At 38.0% G+C, this 22,157-nt stretch overlaps 4 protein-coding genes across 5 annotated transcripts; 1 reads left to right on the forward strand and 3 right to left on the reverse strand.

The window, feature by feature from the left end:
* Positions 1-721: 721 nt before the first annotated feature.
* Positions 722-6,285, reverse strand: LOC137739175 (chaperone protein ClpB3, chloroplastic). The gene is made up of 10 exons (XM_068478710.2): positions 5,439-6,285; positions 5,116-5,334; positions 4,498-4,735; positions 4,089-4,284; positions 3,824-3,878; positions 3,503-3,653; positions 2,967-3,275; positions 2,583-2,848; positions 1,350-2,276; positions 722-1,248 (listed from the first exon to the last, which is right to left on the reverse strand). Exons 1-10 carry the CDS (start codon positions 5,697-5,699, stop codon positions 919-921), a joined length of 2,952 nt encoding a protein of 983 aa, XP_068334811.2. The 5' UTR covers positions 5,700-6,285; the 3' UTR covers positions 722-918.
* An 874-nt stretch (positions 6,286-7,159) lies between these two features.
* On the reverse strand, positions 7,160-10,126 carry LOC137740229 (membrane-anchored ubiquitin-fold protein 1). Its single transcript, XM_068480070.2, has 5 exons — positions 9,826-10,126; positions 9,140-9,354; positions 8,159-8,323; positions 7,482-7,576; positions 7,160-7,370 (listed from the first exon to the last, which is right to left on the reverse strand). Exons 2-4 carry the CDS (start codon positions 9,270-9,272, stop codon positions 7,521-7,523), a joined length of 354 nt encoding a protein of 117 aa, XP_068336171.2. The 5' UTR covers positions 9,273-9,354; positions 9,826-10,126; the 3' UTR covers positions 7,160-7,370; positions 7,482-7,520.
* A 2,072-nt stretch (positions 10,127-12,198) lies between these two features.
* Positions 12,199-15,223, forward strand: LOC137739817 (uncharacterized). The gene is made up of 2 exons (XM_068479532.2): positions 12,199-12,392; positions 14,379-15,223. The coding sequence occupies exon 2, from the start codon at positions 14,413-14,415 to the stop codon at positions 14,953-14,955; it is 543 nt and encodes a 180-aa protein (XP_068335633.2). The 5' UTR covers positions 12,199-12,392; positions 14,379-14,412; the 3' UTR covers positions 14,956-15,223.
* A 2,474-nt stretch (positions 15,224-17,697) lies between these two features.
* On the reverse strand, positions 17,698-22,028 carry LOC137739640 (putative galacturonosyltransferase 14). 2 transcript variants are annotated; one of them, XM_068479283.2, is made up of 6 exons: positions 21,342-22,028; positions 20,444-20,499; positions 20,138-20,293; positions 19,416-20,006; positions 18,950-19,252; positions 17,698-18,687 (listed from the first exon to the last, which is right to left on the reverse strand). In XM_068479283.2, exons 1-6 carry the CDS (start codon positions 21,550-21,552, stop codon positions 18,403-18,405), a joined length of 1,602 nt encoding a protein of 533 aa, XP_068335384.2. In that variant the 5' UTR covers positions 21,553-22,028; the 3' UTR covers positions 17,698-18,402. The 2 variants fall into 2 exon arrangements, with proteins under 2 accessions (XP_068335384.2, XP_068335385.2); XM_068479284.2 differs by having other exon boundaries at positions 21,366-22,024.
* Between the last annotated feature and the right edge of the window lie 129 nt (positions 22,029-22,157).

Below are 22,157 nucleotides of genomic sequence, written 5' to 3' on the forward strand. Positions count from 1 at the left end.
AGACACCGCACAAACGTGTTTGATCGAAGTTTATGCGTCACACCACAAATGAAAGAAATTTGTAGCTCAAATGCTTACAAACACAAAACAGTGGTGTAATCAAAATTTTCAAATAAGGGGGCCATAAAGCTTCATAGGTCATTTTATCGCGCATTTAATAAGTATCTGTCAATTCCTATCAACATATGTAGAAAGTTTATGCCAACGTACGTTGACAACTACTGTTGTTGTTGTAGAAACTTGTCCTTGATGGATGCAAGATACAGTGAAGTAATGTTGAAGGCTGCTAAGGATTTTCAACTACAGTATTTCAAACAAGAAGAGAGAAAAGGAAGACAAATGTGATAGAAGAAAATATAACAAGCAGAAGAAGGATATTGTAATTTAGTGTGTCATAGCTATTTATAGGGGTTAAGCACAATATACAAACAAATATACATGGGGTTTTTGAAGTTGTTAAGATCAAAGATAACTAATGATCCCATGCTGACTTCGTCACTGCTTACGAATATTTACTTTTACTTTTACGTACAAAATAGTATTTACTTAAACTTAATATGCGACAACAACAACATCCACGTCAAATGTGACAAAGTTAAAATCAACACCGTGGAAACACCTTTCTCCTAAACACAAGATCGTGCGTTGAACTCTCGTTTTAACCTTCTGCACTCTTCGTTATCCCTCGGTGAAAAACGGCATCAAGAAGTCGAAAGGAAAATGCAGAAAATTTTGAGCAATATAAGGCTTCACAGTTCTGAAATGTCGGAAAATCGGAGAAAATAGGATGTCGGAAAATCGGGGAAACATACTAATACAAACACGAAGATTAAAGCATATTTAGAAGTTTATAATCTTCGACAAAAAGACAAGTCATATATAAGAGAAACATCCCGAGTATAATTTCTTTGTCATCGTCTATCGAGTCTCCGAGAAAGATTCTTGGTTCTCTGTAGCCGAAGATTCTGAGTCCGTTTCTATCGTCCTGAACACTAGCTTTTGCTGGGGGAGCTGGCCATTGGAAAATGCCGTGACCTCTGTGTCTATAAAAACAGTGTCTTCCTCCCTAAACTCTCCTCTCAATATGCCCTTGGCAAGCTCGTTTTCGACATACTGCTGTATCACCCGCTTCACTGGCCTAGCACCGTAGTTTGGATCATACCCAAGACTTCCGAGAAGCTGGATAGCTGCATCGCTCACCTTGATCTTCATCTTCCGGTCTGCAATTCTCTTTTGTACTCGGTCCAACTGCGATAAAAATGTAAAAGATGTGATCAAAAAATGATGCTATTATACCTATACATATGTCACAACGAAAGTTACTGAGCCAAAAGCGTTTTGGAAATTACCTGTAACTTGACAATACGGCTTATCTGATCGCGGTCCAGGGGCTGGAAAACTATGTACTCGTCAACCCGGTTCATGAACTCAGGACGGAATATTGATCTTGCAGCCTCCATTACCCGCTGCTTTATAGTTTCATAAGCCAACTCCCTTGGAGTGCTGTCATCGTCTGCGTTTAGTATGTACTGTGAACCCACATTTGAGGTCATGATGATGACAGTGTTGGTGAAACTCACAGTGCGACCCTGCGAGTCAGTTATTCTCCCATCGTCTAAAATTTGAAGGAACACATTGAACACATCAGAATGTGCCTTCTCTATCTCATCGAACAAAATAACTGAATAGGGTCTCCGGCGAACCACCTCTGTCAGCTGTCCTCCCTCCTCATACCCCACATAACCAGGTGGAGCTCCTATCAATCTCGAAACAGCATGCTTTTCCATGTACTCACTCATATCGATTCTTACAAGTGCTTCTTCTGTGTTGAACATGTAGGAGGCAAGGGCCTTAGCTAGTTCTGTCTTCCCAACACCAGTGGGACCCATGAACATGAAACTAGCAATTGGGCGATGAGGATCCGAGAGACCTGCCCGAGACCGCTGAATAGCTTCAGCGACTGATCTCACTGCAGGATCCTGACCCACAACACGTTTATGCAGCTCATCCTCCAAATGTAAGAGCTTCTCCCTCTCCGATTGTTGAAGCTTGGAAACAGGAATACCGGTCCACTTGCTTACTATTTCAGCAATATCACTTCCAGTAACTTCTTCTCTCAACATGGACTTCCCAGACCTCATATACTCATCAAGCTCTTTTTCTGCACCACCAAGTTGGCGCTGCAAAGAATTCAGGCTCCCGTACTTCAACTCAGCTGCACGGTTGAGATCATACTCTCGTTCGGCTTGCTGGATCTCAAGATTTACTCTGTCAATCTGTAACATTACACAGACTTGTTAGTCGTTACTTAATAGCCAAATTCTTTCAAATTATCTTCCCACTTTTTACTTACTAACCAGTTAATTAACAATTATTTGACTTGGAAAATTGTATATTCTTCCCGCTGAATTACTAATATTTCAAGCTCGGACAAACAAAGAATAGTGTAGTAGTTATTTCAGATTTTTTTTTTTTTCATTTCAGAATAAATAATAACTGTCATACTAACTGATCTAAGAGAACAGTATTATAAAGAGAAACAGGACTTCAACAAATTTTAAAAACATGTGAATAGTACATACCTCTTCCTTGATTGACTGAATGCGAGTCATGACAGATTTTTCATGCTCCCACTGCTCAGCCAACTCGGATTGTTTTTCTTTTAAGAGAGATAACTCAGCCTCAAGGCGGTTCAATCTCTCTTTTGAAGCTTTGTCCGTATCATTTGTAAGGGACAATCTCTCCATTTCAAGTTTCAACACTGAACGATTGATCTCATCTAGGGCCGTGGGCTTTGACGTAATCTCCATTTTCAATTTAGCAGCAGCTTCATCAACCAAGTCAATAGCTGCAATCAAAGTGATTATTAGGATCCATGTAACATCTTACACAAGTGCATGGATAACATTTCTAGTTCAAGCAGAGATAGTTCAATATGTTTACTGTATGGGCTGTAATAGTATTACCTTTGTCAGGTAAAAATCGCCCACTGATGTAGCGGTCTGAGAGAATTGCAGCTTCCACCAGTGCACCATCAGAAATTCGGACTCCATGATGCAACTCGTATCTCTCACGCAGCCCCCGGAGTATTGAAATGGTATCTTCTACTGTAGGTTGATCAACATAAACTTGCTGGAACCGACGCTCCAATGCCGGATCTTTCTCAATATATTTGCGATATTCATCCAGTGTCGTCGCACCTATACACCGCAACTCTCCTCGACCAAGCATGGGTTTTAAGAGATTACCAGCATCCATTGCACCATTTGTAGCACCTGAACATAACATACATCATCATCTCCCTAAAAGCCAAAACCATTATTTTTCAACCAACCAAACCCTTTGGATAGAACTATTGTTAATGGATTTAATTCAGTCGACCAAACAAACCATTAACAAAGGACAACAGAAACAGAGGAAAAAAGATATTAAAAAGATTGATCATTAAATGCTTATACCACCACAGTATATGAAAATAATTTTAATTTAGTATGCTTAATACCTGCCCCAACAACTGTGTGGATCTCATCGATAAAAAGGATTATCTGGCCCTCTGATTCTGTTACTTCCCTGAGTACTGCCTTCAGCCTGTCCTCAAATTCTCCCCGATATTTTGCCCCAGCAATTAGCGATCCCATGTCAAGGGATATTAACTGTAAAGGAATAGGTCATGTAAATATCCAGATTTTGCAACCAACTTATCAGAACTGTGCTACTACATTACCCATAATCAATTTATCAATAGCTGAGCATATGCACAAGGCGATGCGGGGGAAGCACATATTACTGGTAGGAGGCATCAGACTCAAGATAGAGCACACACCTTACGATTCATCAGAGCTTGTGGGACGTCCCCTTGCACGATTCTTTGAGCAAGCCTGTTGAAGAACTAGAGTTAGATTGATGTACACGATAGAGACTAAGTCGGTAAAAGGCCTCCAAACAAGGTCAACATAGATTACAATTTGAGCAAGCTGATGAATAACTTAGATTACAGATAACATAAGATAACCCAGAACTGGCTAGCTTTTTATATGGGAAACCAACTAGGTACTCACATATACACAGGCAAACAACAAGCTACTCACCCTTCGGAAATTGCAGTTTTTCCAACACCTGGTTCACCAATCAGCACCGGATTGTTCTTTGTTCTTCTGGAGAGAATTTGGATGCACCTGCGAATTTCATCATCTCTTCCTATCACAGGGTCAAGCTTTCCTGCCTTTGCCATAGCTGTTAAATCTTTTCCGTACTTTTCAAGTGCTTCGTATTTCCCTTCAGGATCTGCAACATAATTGGAGTCACATTTCCGTAGCACGGCATAACAAAAAAACACTGAAACCGCTATCAAACAATGGGAGAAGACTGGAACACAAAACATTACAAAATCCAGCTTTTGGTTTTCCCACTTTGTATCGTTGGATGCAACATATACACACACAAACGCACAAACCATGTACAGTGGTAAAAAAGATAAAGTACTGAAATGCACACAACCTTGGTCAATAACTGATTGACGCCCCCTTATGGATTCTATAGCAGATTTCAAACTTTCCTTGGTTAATTGAAAATCCCTAAATAATTGCTTCCCAAATCGTTGATCTTGGGCAAAACCAAGAACCAGATGCTCCACAGACACAAATGAGTCCCCATACTCTTTCTTGTAATCCCTGGCTCGCTGAATCAAGGCTTCCAAATCACGTCCCAACACTGACCCCGAAGATTCACCAAGAACCTATTGTAATTAAACAGAGACAGACACAAGTTAATCAGCATTTCAGGGGAAAGACACCAATGTAGAGAATTTATGTAGTTATAGCAGTCAACTAAATAAATGTTTTTAGTATCTCGTAGGCCCTCTGAAAACTATGTCACAAACCTAACGGCCTCCAAAGTCATACAGATCAAAATCTAAGTTTGCACCTACAGTTCAAATCTACCCTCAGTCATTAATCTACTCTTGTTTAAGACAATTAATTTACTCTCTTAACATTACAAAACTAACACACTACTACACATTCATAAATTTCAAGAGTGAAACAAGCAAAATGGCAAAGCCATAAACAAAAACTAAATCCATGTGATTAATCATTACAAAGACAACTCGAAAAATACCTTTGGTTGTCGTTGAATATACTTATCAGTGGCCTCAAGAAGCCGGGTATTGTCGACCCCGGCCTTGGAGAAAATCCGACGAGCAAGACCATTCTTCTGCTCCAACAGTGCCTTCAACAAATGCTCAGTCTCCACTATCTGATGCTTGTTCTCTTTCGCCACTTCCGGCGACGAAACAATCGCTTGCCACGCCATTTCTGTAAAATCCTGCTGTGTAATCTGTCACACCACCAATACCAAAACCCGTCACATCCACAATTTCTACACAAAAATTAAAACCCCAACCTTTTTTAAGCTAAAACAACACAAACAATAAACCATACCCTTCCATTTCCAGTTGAAGCATCACAGCGCACGACGAAAGGCCTCGAATTCCGACCGAGTCGCCGCAACCCAGTTCGGAACGCACCGTTCGGAGTCGATTGCCTCGAAATTAAGGCCCGGAAGGAGTCCGGTTGGGAATTGAAGCTGAGGGAGTGGTGGGGGCGGGCAAAGACGGAAGCTTTACTGCAGCATTTGGGAGAAACCGATTGGGGAAGATGAAGTAGACCGACCCCGGAAGCGAACGAGGCCGCCGACGCCATTGGAGGAGCCCGAAGAAAAGGTTGTGATTGTTGTGGGAGCGTTGTGGGAAGTGGGTATTGGGTATGCAGAGGAGGAAAGGGAGGTTGCTTTGAAATGGTGGGAGGAAGGAAGAAGGAGGAAGGAAGAAGGAAGAAGGAGCTTTGCGTGGGAATTGCGAAAAGATGTGGACTCTGCGGAGAGCTTTTTCGCGGCTTCCTGCGAAACGAGTCGGAGATGAGTGAAGCGAACGAACGAAGCGATTAACGGACGAAGCGAGAATTTCGAAATTTATTTTTTATTAATTATACTCACCGAAAATGAATGAGGAGACATCCGGAATCGTCGAGAATTATTTGGTACTCTAGTCTCTATGGTGTTTGTGGTAAGCCTACTTGGCCACTTCTATGAATCATACACGTGGCGTTGTTGAAGGAGTTTTCTGGTCCTCATTATCCCGTTTTATTGGCGAATATTATACAAAACGAAATCCTAAAACGGTCCGAATATGTTTATCTCTCCAAAGGTCTGAATTTTAGAATTCGTCGATTCTGAGGAAAGAAAGGATATGAATTCCCTTTAAAAGAGAATTATGTAAAAAAATTCTATAAATCCAAAACACAAACAGGTATATCGCATTATTTATAATATAAGCGGAGAATTTTTTTTTTTTTTTTTTTTTCGTGTAACCCTCCACTTGTTTTGTGATATTTCGTATACCGACCTGTATTTGAATACACTGTAAAATTTCTTGGTACAACTTTTGTGGCACTCATGCATAGTGCACAATATTCAATGTCATATGACTCGCGTGAATATTTTTTCATTCACCATTTGATCTGTGGCTCTTCTTTTTAACTTTTTCAGGTGAAACATGTTGCACAATCCAAACCCTACAACAAGACAATGATCCAATTCCAACATACATTTCCTCTTTTTTCATGGACATTTTGGGATCTCGATCCAAACATGAAAACTTCGTATTTTCTTTCTAGGTTTTTTTTCTTTTCCCCTCGTACCAGAGATAAATATTTTTAACCATTTGCTTAAAAAAAGGTAGACCGAGAGAGTTTAGTCCGAAAAGTAGGGCGGTTAAGGTCTTCCTAGAGGCAAAGTGAAGGTAGGGTCTTAGGGTTACGATGTCAAAAATTAAGCTTCATAATCTTGAAAACAAATGGGGATAGGGTTACAATAAACATCAAAACGAAGCAATGTGAATAAATTTTCAAATCGAATGAAACCTAAAAATGAAGAACAGAGACATTTTCGAGCTTTACCATCCTCCTCCTTCACGGTTCGCCTGTCCTTATGATCTATACCTAAACTATAACCCTTGCTCATGATCCAAGTTGTGAAGGCATAGCATTTTGTTGCACCACACAACGAAGTGCATAACGCCGCACGGTGGCAACCCCCGTCAAGAGCTTTGGCGATTCCTTGTTAACAATATGATTTCCAAGATGGTACGGTGGAAAATTATACATGGTGAATGAAACAGATTCGATTGTAAAATGTCAATACAGATGCAGCACAAGAACTTTTTACATAAAAATCTTAGATATGATTATGAATGCGTGATGTAGCATAGTCCGACGGACTTAACAGAAAATAAAGTATGACATTTAACAACACGCCTGCATAATTCCAACGGAGTTGAATCTATCAGCAAATTTACCAACTTCATTGTGTTTTACCTAAAGTAAAAGATGAAGAGAGAGAGATAATGTAAAGGTGGATTCGATAAGATATAGAAGAGGCACAAAAGAAAAGCGATGAAAGAGATAGCAGTACATGCATACACTTACCTAAAAATGATGTTATCGCCGCTATCTGAGATGCAAAAGTTATAATATAACACAAATGCACTTGTTCTGCTTCGGTTCATTCATCAGTTTTTTTTCTGTTACAGTTAAAAGGTACACATTAAATTTTAAAACATGTAGAAAGCATATAAGCGAAACAATCTCTTCTAGTCATGGCAGGTGGTTAAGACATCACAGCACTTTTTCGGTGTTTTTCCTATTCAAAAGGTGGCTAATAACAAAAGTGCAGGCTGAACAAACATTAGTGAGAACGTTACACGCTTGCAAACCTCAAAATAATCTATCAAATCTTGTCTTTTCCATTTCCGCCACATACATTTTCGTAATCAAATATGGATAGGAGAAAACCGGGCACCATAGAAAAGTGATAATATCGTACAAAAGGGGAAATAAAAGAATATTAATGGACGAAAAATTAAAGAAACTGCTTAGTTAGGAAAACAGATGACCCCCCACCCCACTTCCGGAAAGAAGCATGTGCTGTTCAAAACAGAAGAACCATGTTCATTTTTTCACTTCTAAGTTGTTGCCAAAAGGGGGGGAAAATGACAGAGATTATCTTCTTTGAGACATTGGCTAGAAGCAAAAGGAAAAATTCTTTATACACTATACACAAAACTTTGGTAATAGTTTTGTAAATCTCGTAAATATAGTCGTACCTTTCTCCTGTGAAGGTGGTTGAACAATGACATGCATAGTTGTAACTCCACCAGGGACGTCACATAATGGACTCCGGCACTCAGCAACTGTTCTGTTGTTCTCCAGTACTCTTCCTGCACTTATTAGCTTGACATCTTTAACAGTCCTTGGTCCATTATCCTTATCTGGTAAAAACAATCGTATTGTGGTTAAAGGTCAAATAAATTAATCAAGTTACAGAAGTTCATCATGCATGGGAAAAAAAATTACAAATTAGAGCAGTCTTATGATGGTAATTGAGAACGATTAAAGAGCATGACAAAAATGTGAGATTCGAAGATTTCGTAGTGCCATTGCTTCATCTTCTAATGCTCCTATGTTGTGCCCCGTATTACAGTTAGCTTGTCTGTAATCGAAAATCATTTCAGCTTAATCACTTTAAGCACATTCGAAAAGGCTGCATATAAAAGGAATGGTACATGACATCAATCGCTCGCCCATGTAACAATAGCAGCCCTCGAGTGCTTTTAATCATGCGCATATGAGCCATAAATGGAATTGAAATTTAAAACAACCTTGATTTCCCAACGATTAACTTGTCACCCTCAAATTCCCCAAAGAGGGTATGCTAATATTTGGTTACGAATCACTAAAAAAGCTTAAATCATGCAGTTATATTTGACTGAAATAACAAAAAAGCACGCTTATCGCCTATTATTCTTTTTCAAATGAAATAACAAGTTCACAGTATGTTCATAAGACTATCTCATGGTAAATTGTTCATCAGAGGCCGGTCCCGTTAAGGTATCACACAGAAAATTCTAAGACAGAATAGAGTTATGAACTATGATCCAACATCAACCAATTCAAATTCCATCCCGCAACTGTTGCATACAACCTTTCTGAGTACTGAAGACTGATTATTTTGCAATCAAAAACCAAAACATCAAAGAACTAACTTTTCCTTTTGTTTTTAACAAAAAAAATAAAGAAGAACCAACCTTTAGGCCATTGAGCAAGAATGCTTTCCTTCAAGTTTACAACAGTGGTAGCAGCAGGAAAGCTTTTGGGGCCAATATCTGATCCATCGGTCAACCGAAACTTGATCTCCAATTGATCTTGCACCCCTGCCATCTCCAACGATTTCAAAACTTCAAAGGTTTTTTATTCTACTTCTTCAAATGGATTGAAAATCCCAGCAGTTTCTTGGGCTTCTCTGCAAGCAAGCATCACACCAGATTCTTAAATTGGTCAACAAGAAAATATACAAGGAAACTAAATAAACTACACAAATTGCAGCAATCTTCAAGTAGAAAGTAATTCAAAAAGCTTCCTATTTTACAGCATGGAAAATCATTAGCAGCTGTGGTGTAGCTGTCAGCATCCATCAATCCAGCTAAAAGCTTCAAATGGGTGCTGATTAAATCCAAAAAACTTTAAAAATTCTCAACTGGGTCGTCTCCAAAGTCCAAAAAAACCCACAAAACACAGCAAAAAAGTAGAGAAAATGGAAGAACTTTGATGGGTTTTTGCTCACTCGGCTAAAAAAACTGATCAAATGGGTGCTGATTGAATCCCAAACAAATTAAAAAAATCCCAATTGGGTCGTCTCCAAAGTCTTAAAAAAATCACAAACCAAAACAAAACAGTAGAAAAAATGGAAGAACTTCGATGGGTTTTTGCTTACTTGGCTGCAAAACTGATCCGGTTTCTTCTTATTTTTGCAGAGTCGATGAGTGGTGGTTCAGAACTACAAGCGGAAGAAGTGGAACGGGAGTTTATTGGATTGAACTAATAGAGAGGGAAGTCAGAGAGGAAGAAGAGATCAAATAAGAAGAAGTTCCCGGAGGCAAACGAGGGTGCTTCGGAGTTTTCAAAGTCTTCTAAGTCGTGGTCAATGACTCCATTACCTTGCTCCTTGAATTCTCCTATGGCCATGAAAATGGACACATTTTTCTCTCTTTTTAAAGTGTCACCCCTTGGCTTTTGCGAACTTCCGCTTCTTCCAATGTCTTTTTATTTCTTTTCCATTTTTCAAAAAAGAGAAAAAATCGGCTGGTGATGGTTTGGTCTCGCCAGACCACATTTTGAGCTATCGAAAAGACTCATAAATGTATTTCAATCTTCTTTAATTATTATCGTGTAGTTTATCAATGTCAGAAAATTAAACTCAGAATGTGTTGTGAGGATTCGGTCACAGTAACATCTTAAATATAAGAATATTTCTTCCATGTAGCCTTTGGTATTGTTCATGAATCATGAATCACAACCCAAATATAACGTTCTTTCACCCAACTCTCTTTTAAGTGCATTTTCACAAAGAAATCACATTTAATAAGGACACAATTCAAATGGATCGTAATTGATTTATATCGTAATAGAGAACAATCTTCCATTAATTACAAATTAGCATTAGAAGAATTTTTTATCCTGAAAATAATATACCAATAATATGAAAAAATTAAATTAAAAAATAGTAAGGTGCCGAGCAGAATGGATTGGTGGCCCAAAAATTAATGGGAGTGTAGTGGGGGTATGGTCGTTATCTCAAACTGTGCCGATGGAGTTATGATTTTGAAGTCATCTCTCATTCTATTTCCATGTCAACACGCGAGCTGATATGCCTGCTTGATGGCTGATGACTGAGGATGAGGTGATGGAGAACAAGACATTACTGTTCTTAACATTCACATTCCTCCTTTTGACAATTTGGCCATATACTACGGGTTTTGTTTTGGCCGCTTTTGAATGTGCGTGAGTGATTTCTGACCATTGATAAAATGTTAGTTTCACATGAATCAAACACGCGCATGAATAATTTCTATGCTGATAAAAGGTCAATGTACATTGTTCACGCACTCAGAGGTGGATGCACACTGAGACCTAGGTGGTTCCTGGAGCACTCAGAGTTTAGCAAATATAAGTGTGAAAGTCTTCCGAACACCCTCCGAATATTATGTACATGTTCATTGTATCTACCAAGTGGTTGCTGTAATACTTGCTTGACATATCTCGATAAGTTATCTAGATAACACTCGACAAATTCTTTAAATATCACTCATTAAGTGTTCGCCGAAATGCCTTTAGTGAATAAACTGAAATTTTTTGCGCGCTCCAGTATGTTACTATCTAAAAAACTTGGACATATAATCTTGAGACCACCCAAAATTCTAACCTTGGATCCGCCACTACACACATGTAAATGATTTCTAATAGCTGATAAGAGGTAAATTCCACATTTAGTGAAGGATCTGAATTTGAAGCTGCATGTGTCATGACTCATATATGCGTTTTTATATGGTTTTTGGGTAGGTGGGTAGTTAAACCATGACATGTATGTATGTCCAAGAAGTTCTCAGAATCTTCCATTTAAATTGTTAGGCTTTGGAATAATCCATTCATTATTTATACAATTAAAAAAATGAGTGCCACTAATTCATCGTTAATCATGCACTTAAAAAACTAATTGAAAATAAAAGATTTGTATTTATATACGAAAGCAAAATGCCAAAAGGGTCTAATCAAATGTGGGCCAAATTAATTAATTAGAAATGTACACATTCAATTAGGTCTTTGAACCAAACTCTTTATCTGATCACATTCACTTCTCAAATCTCAGCGTCCTCACCTCATTGAGACTCCTTGTTATGCTAGGATTCGACTTTTCTATCAATCCGTCTCATACTAGGACTCAGCCGATCCTAAGCGAGCGGCCCATAATAACTAGAATCTGCGATGATTCTAAAATCATAATGCCAGACCGAGAACAACTCCTAACTCGGCCCACACCAATATTTTGGGCCCAAACAGTTACTTTATTTAATTTAATGTTGTTTCATGTTAGTTAGTTTAATTTAATGTTGTTTAATGACTTAAGAAGTTATAGAAAAAAAAAAAGTTAAAAGCAAAAATTAAAATAAAAAAAACTTTAACATCAGCAACTAACCGTTGCATTCAAACTGTGGCCCTGCACGAGGCTTGATGGCTGGGTTGGGCCAATCAGTTGGCTCTTTGACTCTTTTATGTCCCGTAGAGCCCACGAGCTCCTTGGCCCGGAGATCGGTTGGAGACGATTTTCGGAACTCTACAATTCCTTCCCAAAACTTTGACGCGTACTTACAATTCCGCCACACTTTCTTCCTCTCCGCGAAGACTGTTGTTTCACCGACGCCCATATCCAGCAGAAGAAAGTGCGGCCCAAAGCGCCTATAGAGCGCCCTTCGTCGTATTGTCTTCCTCCAGAGGCACAGCCAGGTTCCCCTTCTCCTTCTTTCTTCTTTTCGCAGATCAATCTTTCGTCGAATTAGGGTTTTTTTTCACAGTTCGTTCTGGGATCGTATTTTTAGGGTTATGCATATTTGGCCTGCAAGCTGTTTGATTAAATGCCTCAAAAAAGCATCTGACGAATCAGTTTGGTTTTCTTTTTTTTGCTCTTTCGTCTGTTGAAGGTTCTGTTAGTTTAGTTTTTAATTGCTTTTTGTATAATTGTGGGTAATGTTGTGGCAATTTTTTACATGAATTTGATGCTACGGAGATTTGGGGTTGATATGTATATACTAGGGCTGTTGTTTCCACTGCCATTGTTTGTGAAATTTTCGGGGCTGTGACTTGTGAGTTTTCATGATCTTCAGAGTTGAAATATAGTTGCTTTTAGGACCCTTGAGGCTTACCGAAATTGTGGTCTCTGATTTCACTTCTTGACTAGTATTAAGCATTACTCCATATTAGTGTGTGGGGTTTTACGAATCATTAATTCTAATAGGAAACAGGTGAATGTAGACTGCTATTTTCCTTATTCAGGAGGAAATGCAGAGACTGGCTTTGTAAGTATGCATATTAATGCGACCTGAATTCAGTTGAACAAAAGTGATACGGTCCGCCTTATTTTATCCGTGTTTTACTTCCTGAGTTTGAAACTAACATGGTTACAAATTAGGGAGTTTTAAATCTACTGGTTACACATTATGGAATAATAATTCTCCCAAAAGATTGTGATGGAAAGTTTAACTGTCAAGATTTGTTCTCTATTGTATTGTTGTCTTCAATACTTGCGTGTTATTACATGTCAAGTCTAATTATTGCACTTGTCATAGATATATTTGCGCAAGCTTTACTGTTTGTGCTTGTAACATTAGGCCTGGAAAATGTGAAAAGAAAGAAAAAGGTTAACAAGATATCAGATGGTTTGTTCTGTTTGAGATGTGTATAATTTTTTTTCTTTGTCTCAGTTGCACTTATAGATTAACTTAAGTGGATGTCCTTATTTGCGTGGATAAGGTGTGTAATCCTTGTGATGGGTTTCTTTTCTATTCGTAACTTTGTGTTGATTTAAACCCCCCAAATGAGTTTAATGTTATCAGAACTTGAGGTTGAATATCTTCTATATGTAAATAAGATACCTTTCTCAAAGAGTCTTTTCAAACTCTGGGAGGACTGTGTAGTATGTATTCTCTATATTGGCAATAAACAGTTGAAGTAAACCTTGTCTGCTGGAAGGTGTATGAACTAAGACCCCACAACTTAGGCTCGCTTAGAGTTTCGGGAGATGGGATTTTCTTCAATATCCAAGGAAATCCATTGTATGTTTCATATATTATAATGCATCTGTCTGACCAATGAAGCTCTAACCATTAAAACCCAGCAACAGAATTCATATTTTACTTTTTGAATAGGCTTTATTTTCTTGAACTTGATCTTGAATTTCAAATTTCAATATTAGTTACGCATGCAGCATAATCTGTGAAAGTTAAGAGATTCATTGAACCGCAATGGTACAGTTGTACATTGGAACTTTAGTAAGTTTATAGTCATTTTCTTTGGTGTTTGATAATAATGTGTATGCACACCTGGCTGTTGAATTTCATCCAAGAATGGGGTTGAGGATCCTCAATTACTAGTATCCTACTGCAATTGTCTGTAGCATGCATGAGGTGAAGGGAATTACACCGCTATAAAATATACTGTTTGTTTATCTTTCAAACAACTAAAAATTTTCGACTGATGAAATCACCGGCTGGCTGACCAACCCAGATATACATAGGATTTGAAACAATATAGGGGTAGTGTTCCACATTTGAAATTTCAAGAATGTGAGAATTGTTGGTTTCCTTTTCTATTTCTTACAGAAATCCTCTCTCAAAGTCAAGAGTTTGTTGCTGCAATGTTTTACAGTTATTGTCTCTCTTTCGATAGTCATTTTATTTAGGTTCTAATCAGGCACAATTGCTTCAATATTTCCAGCCTTCAAGGTATCTTATCAGGGAACCGTTCCATTATGGACAATTTTAGTATTCAGATTAGCTCCAATCTGGTTAAAAAGCTTGCTGAGGATGCTGAGAAGTCAAAGAGGAAACCTAGAAGAACTAAAAAGGTACCAAGAGAGCCTCTGCATCCCCAAGCAAAGACAACACAGAAGCAGGGTTCTGATGACTCTAAAACACTCAAAGGACCTAGTGCCAAAGCATGGCCTCTTCAGTCTCCTCTATTCGTGCCTGTAACCCCTCCTCCTTCACAGTCACCCTATGCGGAGCTTGATGCCATCAGATCTGTTCTGCAAGAAAGCAAGAGGGTTGTGGAGCAGTTGCAGAAACAGGACGAGAAAATGCTGCAGGAAGTGACACAAAAAGCAAAGGAACTTCGTGATAAGGAGTTCAAGCTTCCATTCCAGAAGCCTATGCCCTGCTCAAATGAAAAGGATGCTTGCTTGTCTTGCTACAAGGAGCATGCCGACAACCCTCTGAAATGTGCCGGCGTTGTAAAAACATTTGAAAGTTGTGCTCGCAGAATTAGGCAGGAAGTGGGTACAGCAGAGAAGTAATGAAAGAGATTTTCAGGTCATGTACTCGAGGGGAAGCCGGTTTCCAAGATTTTTGGTAGTACAAAATAAACCAAACACTATTGATTGTCCTCGTTATTGGACTGTTTGCTGTGGTCTTGTACTGTTGAAACTGCTGAGTCTTTAACTTTACATGCGGAAACTGCTTCAAAATTCACGAGTCTGAGTGAAATGTTCACTGTTATAGACATGTCTATCACAAAGTTACGAGATTCTGTAATAAAATCAAGCATTCTTCCCCGCGCTAAAATCGTGTGAAAAGTTGATTGCATCTTGTTATTTACAAGGTTTTAAAAGACGTTAGGTGCTAGTTGGGTAACAGGTTGAAGCCTAGCGCCTAGGCTAGGGCGTAGGCAGACTAGGCAGATTTGAGTAAATTTATTAGGTATCGTATGAATAAGTGTGTGCTTATAATTAAAAAATACATAATTTTATTGGAATACATAAACTGCAAAATGGCATATAGATTACTAAAGTATTAGAACATAATAAAAACGTGGTGAACAAGCATATAATGTGTGTTCTTCTAAGTATTCAAAAAGTCTCTTATAGTTTATTAAAAAAAATAAAATGCAAAATGAAAGTTATCTATTTTCTGTCTAAGTGGGAGTTGCAACATAAGTGCGTGGGTAGGCAAGTTCAGATGGGTTAGGCGGAAGCCTAGGTAGTCTAGGTGGACGGTTAAGCAGGCCTAGACGCCCTTTCTTAATTTTCAAATGCCTAGGAACTAATTGGAGCAGTGGCTAGCCGTCTAGGTGGAGTTAGGCGGGGAATTTTAGAACAATGGTTATTGAACAACGTGCTTTTTAGCCAAAATGGTCCATGAGATTTGAAATCGATAGAAGTAGTCATGAGTTTATCCACCATCAATCATATTGGTCTTTTTGTGAAAAATCTCCATTAAATAACGAAAAATGACAAAAATACCTTCAATTTTTGTCAAATCATTTTGACCCATTGTTAATTAAATTCGTGGTATTTTTATCATTTTGGTCTTTATTTAATAGAAATTTTCACAAAATAACCAAAATGATTGATGATGAACAAACTCAGGGACCACTTCTATCGATTTCAATCTCAAAGAATAAATTAAGAAATTATGCAAATCTCAAAAACTATTTTAACTAAAAAAACGCTCATCTATTGCATATTCTTACATCAACTAATTTAGTAATATTAACTTGCACGCGCGTGTAAGCGACTCATCATGGCATTCTCTTACCGGACGTAGCAGGAGTAGGATGAAATCCATTATTCAGAGCTACTCAATCACCTTTCCGAAAACCCATTTGGTGTTGGTGGCCTACTCAACCTCGTGCAAATTCGTGCTTTCTTCCACTTTTTTCATCATGATTACAAAGAGTGACAATATGCTTAAGATACAAGTAGGTGGATGAAGAGTGGATTTGGAAAATGGAAGTTGTTAACATATGATGACGTTAAATTGCATTAAATTTATCCGTCTAATTTATTCATCATTTAATGATGTGTCAGACTATAATTTATTCACCATTTAATGATGTGTTCGAATGCATTTTTGTCTTAATTAAACAGTAAATAATGGGAATAAAATTAGGTTGCTTATTGTACGGCTTAACCGAACTTCCCCTCTCTTTAGTGTAAAAATATTGATGTATTAAAAAATAATAATAATAATAATAATGCGAACAAAAAAAAAAATTCCTATCAAGCATAGTATTAAAAGTAGACCTGACAATTTCTTACACAGGTCGTTAACACGACACGTAAACAACACAAAAAAAAAGGATTTTGGGTCGACAGATAACTAATCGGGTCATTATCGGGTTAAATGATAAGAACCTATTAATAACGGGCCTTTAACATGTTTACAAGAGGGTGATACGCGAGTAACCCGTTTCAACACATTAAGAAAAATATTATTTTGATGATTTTAATTTTTTAAACTAATAAAAAAAACTTACTATAAAATACAATAGCCAAATATGTATATATTGTATATCAAATATGTATTATTGTATAAATTTAAAAAATTTAAGTTGTATTTATTTATTTTTTTATAGTATACTATAGGCAAATAGTGAGATTAAAAAACACGAAAAATAAAATATCAAGTAATTTAAAATTAATAAACACGTATTAAAAAATTATAATAATTAATCTACAAGTGCACAAGATAATGGGTTTCTTGTCATCAACTTAGAACATTCAACTTGTACGAATCTTTAATTAGAAAATACAAAACGATTTTAAAGACTCTTAATCATGGGATTAAGATTTGATGCATTCCACAAGTGCCACGCCAAACACGGACCAGGATCCTCTCCTAATCTAAGAATGAGGATCCTCATGACCAAGGAATGTGGGCCGTTGGATGAAAATCCAACGGCTACAAACAGAAGGTCCCTTTAAAGTTATAATAATTATAACCGTTGAATTTTCATCCAATGGTCCACATCCCTTGGTCATGAGGATCCTCATCCTTAAATTAGGAGATGATCCTCATCCGCCAAACACAACGAAACACATCGTTTCTGTGGCAGTACAAGAAAACGCCGGCCAACAGCCGTCCGGCGTCTACATTTAAATAAATTAATATGACCTGTGGAAAATGTACACGTTTTTGACGATTGCCGGAGTTGAACCAACCCTCCTAGGGTTTTATACTCATCGATCAATCTTCCAGATGACATAAGAGAAAACTTGTAAAGCAAGAAATTAGAAATGTCATAAACACGAACAACAGAATCCGGGAAAAAGAATTTATGTGCACATTTTAAATGTCTCTGGTGAACAGTACATAAACAAATACTGATATCGATATACCTAAAAACAGCTCCCCAATTCAATGGGACCTGTAACAGAGCAATCCCCATGTCCTACTCCTAAAGTTCAACATCATGATATCAAATGAAAAGAGGGGAAGCTATGGGTACTAACAAAAATGAAGACGACAAAAGATTTTTCGGAAGGAAAAAAAAATGAAGCGAAAAGAAGAACATATCTGGGCTAATGGGAGAGCCTCACAAAAGGCCTGTCCTAGCCTTTCCCTTCCCTACACCAACCAGTATGATGCTATTGACATACGCCACCTTGTCATCTGAATTTCACTTTATTCTGATATCTGTGCTAAGAAATCAAGCATAACCCCCGCCACGAAGACCAATAATATTATCCTTTCTCGGAACCAAAAAATGAGGACAGATTGCTATGTTACAGAATGAAAGAATGAATCTCATGCTGTGATAATGATGATGCTGGTTGTTGTCTGCAGAATTTCAGGGGATGAAATGGATTTCGGAACTGGGAAGTTCCACCCCCATGGTGAATTCTCTGCTTGTCTTCTCAAATAGATCTCGAAAAAATTCGAGCTGCAAAAAAACTTCATGAATACCATATAATCGCGTTGCCTTGTGTCCTGTCTCCCGTTTGAGCTCCTCTAGATGATCGCTATGAGTCCAAGATGTGGCAGCTCCTTACAAAGTCATTCGAGTAGTTGACATACTTGGTCCAAAATGGCCGAAGATGCTCAAAGCCAATCTGCAACCATGGTTTTGACTGACCATTATAGTGTATCACTGCAGCCCTTGACACAGACTCGATATTGGTGTTATTTTGATAACCCAACCCAAGCATGTGCCACCTTGGGTCAATTGCGTGAACATGACCTCTAAATGCAATTAAAGCGGGTGGTAGGGTCCCAAGCCTCCACATTGTTAGATTTGACTTCAGATTCTGCAAAGGAAAAGCAATTAAAGTAAATTAAAACAATGCACAAGTTACGTGCTAAGAACTGACTTCCAAGAAAAAGTAAAATGCAGTTGAAGATGATTTCGAAGAAAATGAAACCAATAAAAATAACCAGCGTTGCAGATGTATTCTACATCAGAAGTAGAACCTTGCTGACAGAGCCAAGTTTACTAGATTTATCATTCTACCAGAATAAAAAAGATGAACAGAACCCTAAGTAAGGGAAGCTCTATTGGTTCAATTATACCTCTTTTAGCCAGGAATGGTAAGTCTCTCTAATATTTGTTTTTCTCCAGGCACTGAGATCAAAAATATTCATCCCATAAGCCCATGCACATTCTTCAGGGTCCAAATTCTTTGATACGAGGGGATGAGAAAAATTGAAGTAGTTCCTGAATCGCTTGGACATCACCCAATCGTCTTCACCTTTACAAGTTTCGACAGCTCCATTGACCTTTCCTCCAAGGTCAATTTCCCAAAGTGGTGATAAATCTTGCTGAATCACAACATCATCGTCCAGGAAAACCACCTTGTCAAGGTTGGGAAATAGCTGTCACAATATACAGATGATCAGGAAACACACTTCGAAATAATACAGTAAAAGAAAATCATATAAAATTTATCATATAAATATAGAAAACCATATCCAAAAAGATAAAAGAATTGCAAGAGTACCATCGACTGAATGTTTCCAACCTAAAGAAGAGAGTTACCTCAGGAATATATATCCGGAGATGGTTGAGTAAGGATATGTATTTCGGACTTCTAGCCTGCAATTTTGATGCAAATGTCCGCGGAGTTGTAGCACTAAGATTGGCCCCTGCAATATGATTCCCATGGTAATAATTCCTGATCCCATTTTGGTTTTCTACGGCTTCAAGGACTGGAACATTTTCTCTTGTTAACCAATCAAACTGGTGCACACCTTTCACTTCAACAATAGCAGGGAAGACAGGGTTGAGTGCAAACCATGAGTGCATACCAGCGTAGGTTTTCTTGTCAGTAATGACATGGAAGACTATCTTTTCAGGTTGTCGAGATGACTGGACAGCAGAAGCAACAACAACTGAAGCAGCTAGAATGTTATCAGTGGATAGAATAAAGTGGTGATAAGAGTTGTCAGAGAGCAATGGCAGTAACTCTGGAGGAGGCAATTGTTTACGTGCATGAGCATTGGATGAATATTCATCAGTCAAACGCATAGACAGACAGTAAATGCCCTTGGGTACAGAACTTGCTGCAAAGTGTTTGTTCATCAATTCTGAAAACTTAGACTCTCTGATTTCCCTTTCAAAATTCTCCATCTACACAAAAAAATAACATTATTTTTAAGGTGCTAACAGTTAGCAAGGGTTTTCTCCAAAATATAAGCACCACATGAAACATGACCCAGAGCACCTTTTTTTATATTAATTTTTTATAAGTCATAACTTACCATTGCTCTTAACATGAAAGCAAAGGTCCTTGCATCATACTGGCTGTTCTTCATTTCGGAAACAAGTTGATTAAATGAATCTGGAAGCTTTAGACCAGCTGGGATTTCTTCAGTGTTCACTTGGTTTAGAACCTTGTAAAAGTCTCTAACCAGTCTCTGGTGTGCCATCACCACAACCACAAAGATCCAGCTCAGATAATCATACATTAAACTTGCTGACCGAAATCAAAACTTAAATACAATGTTGGTTGATGTAACCTCAGGGAAAAAAAATAATTATAGCAACTGGAGAGAAAAGTTATTTACCCCTGAATCATCAACCCTACCCAGAAGCCTTGGTCCCAAGCGCCTACCTAAACAGTCTGAAGCACAAGAGTGAAGCAACAATAGTCACAAATCCAATATCAAAGTGTTAGAGAAAAGCATGGGTGCATGACCAAAGAAACGTGTCGATAATATAAGCACGCATAGAAAGCAAACACAAAGTTACCATATAGATTGATAGGGATAAAATTAGAGAACTGGTGTTACGCCTACATTTCAAAATAAAGGTTGAACTACCAGAGTTCACCTAGCCTATTCCTAAATCCTTGAACACATTAAATAGAACAGTAAGCATAGAATCATTTCTGTGCATTTGATCTGCTAACCTAAGCGGTAAATCTTCTTACTTATCAAATTCGAATTTTTAGATTAAACAAATAGTTAGCTTAGATGGAACAATGGATATCCATAAACCAATAATTGATTTGACAATAGTCATACCACATCTGAAATCTTAATGCATATTCAACCAATCAACACAATGAAACCAATGAACAATTTGATCAAAAATATATGATATAGTACAGAACTATATAAACAAGCCAACCCAATGGCATTGAATTCCAATACTAACAGATTTCCAAACGGAATCGATAGGTGGAGACCCATCAATCAAAATTTGATTTGATTTGATTTAGATTTCGATGCGAATCAAAACGGAACCAGTTAACACAACCATTCAATCGGTTTGATACAATCAAGCCAGCATTGACAATAACAATCAAATGGGCAAGTCAAGATCCACCAATAACTATCATAGCAATTAATCACAAACAAAACCAGAAAAAAAAAAAAATCAATTGAGATTGCGATATCAACTGGGAAATTGGCAAAACAAATAAAAAGGTAAATCAAATTAAAAATAAAATAAAAAGAGTACCAAATGAGGAGCACTTGTTGACACCTTCAAGAGTAACAACAGCAGTGAGAATGAAGACGAAGGGCAATAAGAAAGCGAGGATTAGAATGGTGTGGAAAACCGTTCGATAAGAGATGTGGCGAGCTCCGACCTTGATCTTCATCAAGTCAATAAACCCATTGCTGCTCGAGATCGTTATGCTTCTCATACTAGGCGAGAAGTGAAGCTGCATCGTCGTCTATGCAGCCCCTCCTTCGTATTCTTCTGCAACTCAATAGCACCGCCCGAACCACCGCCACTCAATGCCGTCAATGCCCATGCCCACCTCACCATTAGATCCAAACCCACCAAACCCAGTTCCAAATCGCCACCCACAATGAGATTCGACGCTGCCCAACTCAGATCTGCCTCTTCTTCTGCTCAAATCTTTGCTCTTTCTTCTGGGTCTTCGCGAAGACCGCATTGGAGATTCGATGAAATCGTAAAATGGGCAATCTTTCCTTCCTTTACCCCCTTTTTGGATTAATTAATTTCAGATTTCAACCAAGGGTTTCTGGGTCGGGAAGCATGGATCAAGAGAGAGAGAGAGAGAGAGTAGAGAGAGAGGGAGGGAAGAAGAGAGGAAAAAAAATTGGGTTTTTTTGGTTGTGCAAAAGCTTTCCTTCCGAGTTTGTGAGGACGTCTTTGATTGGTCGATCAGTCGGATCTAATTTCGTTTTCCCGGAAAATAATAAACTAATCACTAAAAACTAATTAACAAATTAATAACTAAATTAACATATTAATAACTAATTAACAAGTTAATAACGAATTAATTTGTTAATTAAGATTTTAATT

This window comes from Pyrus communis, chromosome 9, assembly GCF_041283825.1.
Source record: "Pyrus communis isolate YQ-2024b chromosome 9, ASM4128382v1, whole genome shotgun sequence".
In the NCBI taxonomy this organism is placed as follows: domain Eukaryota; kingdom Viridiplantae; phylum Streptophyta; class Magnoliopsida; order Rosales; family Rosaceae; genus Pyrus; species Pyrus communis.

Bases quoted from the DNA above. Each gene is read 5' to 3' on its own strand.
- LOC137739175 (XM_068478710.2), bottom strand. From the start codon at position 5,699: ATGGCGTCGGCGGCCTCGTTCGCTTCCGGGGTCGGTCTACTTCATCTT. The intron at 2,277-2,582 runs GTATGTACTATT...GTAATGTTACAG, and splicing joins TTCAGTCAATCAAGGAAGAG to ATTGACAGAGTAAATCTTGA. The intron at 1,249-1,349 runs GTAATTTCCAAA...TTTTTATCGCAG, and splicing joins GCCGTATTGTCAAGTTACAG to TTGGACCGAGTACAAAAGAG.
- LOC137740229 (XM_068480070.2), bottom strand. From the start codon at position 9,272: ATGGCAGGGGTGCAAGATCAATTGGAGATCAAGTTTCGGTTGACCGAT. The intron at 8,324-9,139 runs GTTGGTTCTTCT...TGTTTTTACCAG, and splicing joins TCTTGCTCAATGGCCTAAAG to ATAAGGATAATGGACCAAGG. The intron at 7,577-8,158 runs GTACGACTATAT...TAACTGTAACAG, and splicing joins ACCACCTTCACAGGAGAAAG to AAAAAAAACTGATGAATGAA.
- LOC137739817 (XM_068479532.2), top strand. From the start codon at position 14,413: ATGGACAATTTTAGTATTCAGATTAGCTCCAATCTGGTTAAAAAGCTT.
- LOC137739640 (XM_068479283.2), bottom strand. From the start codon at position 21,552: ATGCAGCTTCACTTCTCGCCTAGTATGAGAAGCATAACGATCTCGAGC. The intron at 20,007-20,137 runs GTAAGTTATGAC...TTTTTTGTGTAG, and splicing joins CTTTCATGTTAAGAGCAATG to ATGGAGAATTTTGAAAGGGA. The intron at 18,688-18,949 runs GTATAATTGAAC...TTTCCTTTGCAG, and splicing joins ACCATTCCTGGCTAAAAGAG to AATCTGAAGTCAAATCTAAC.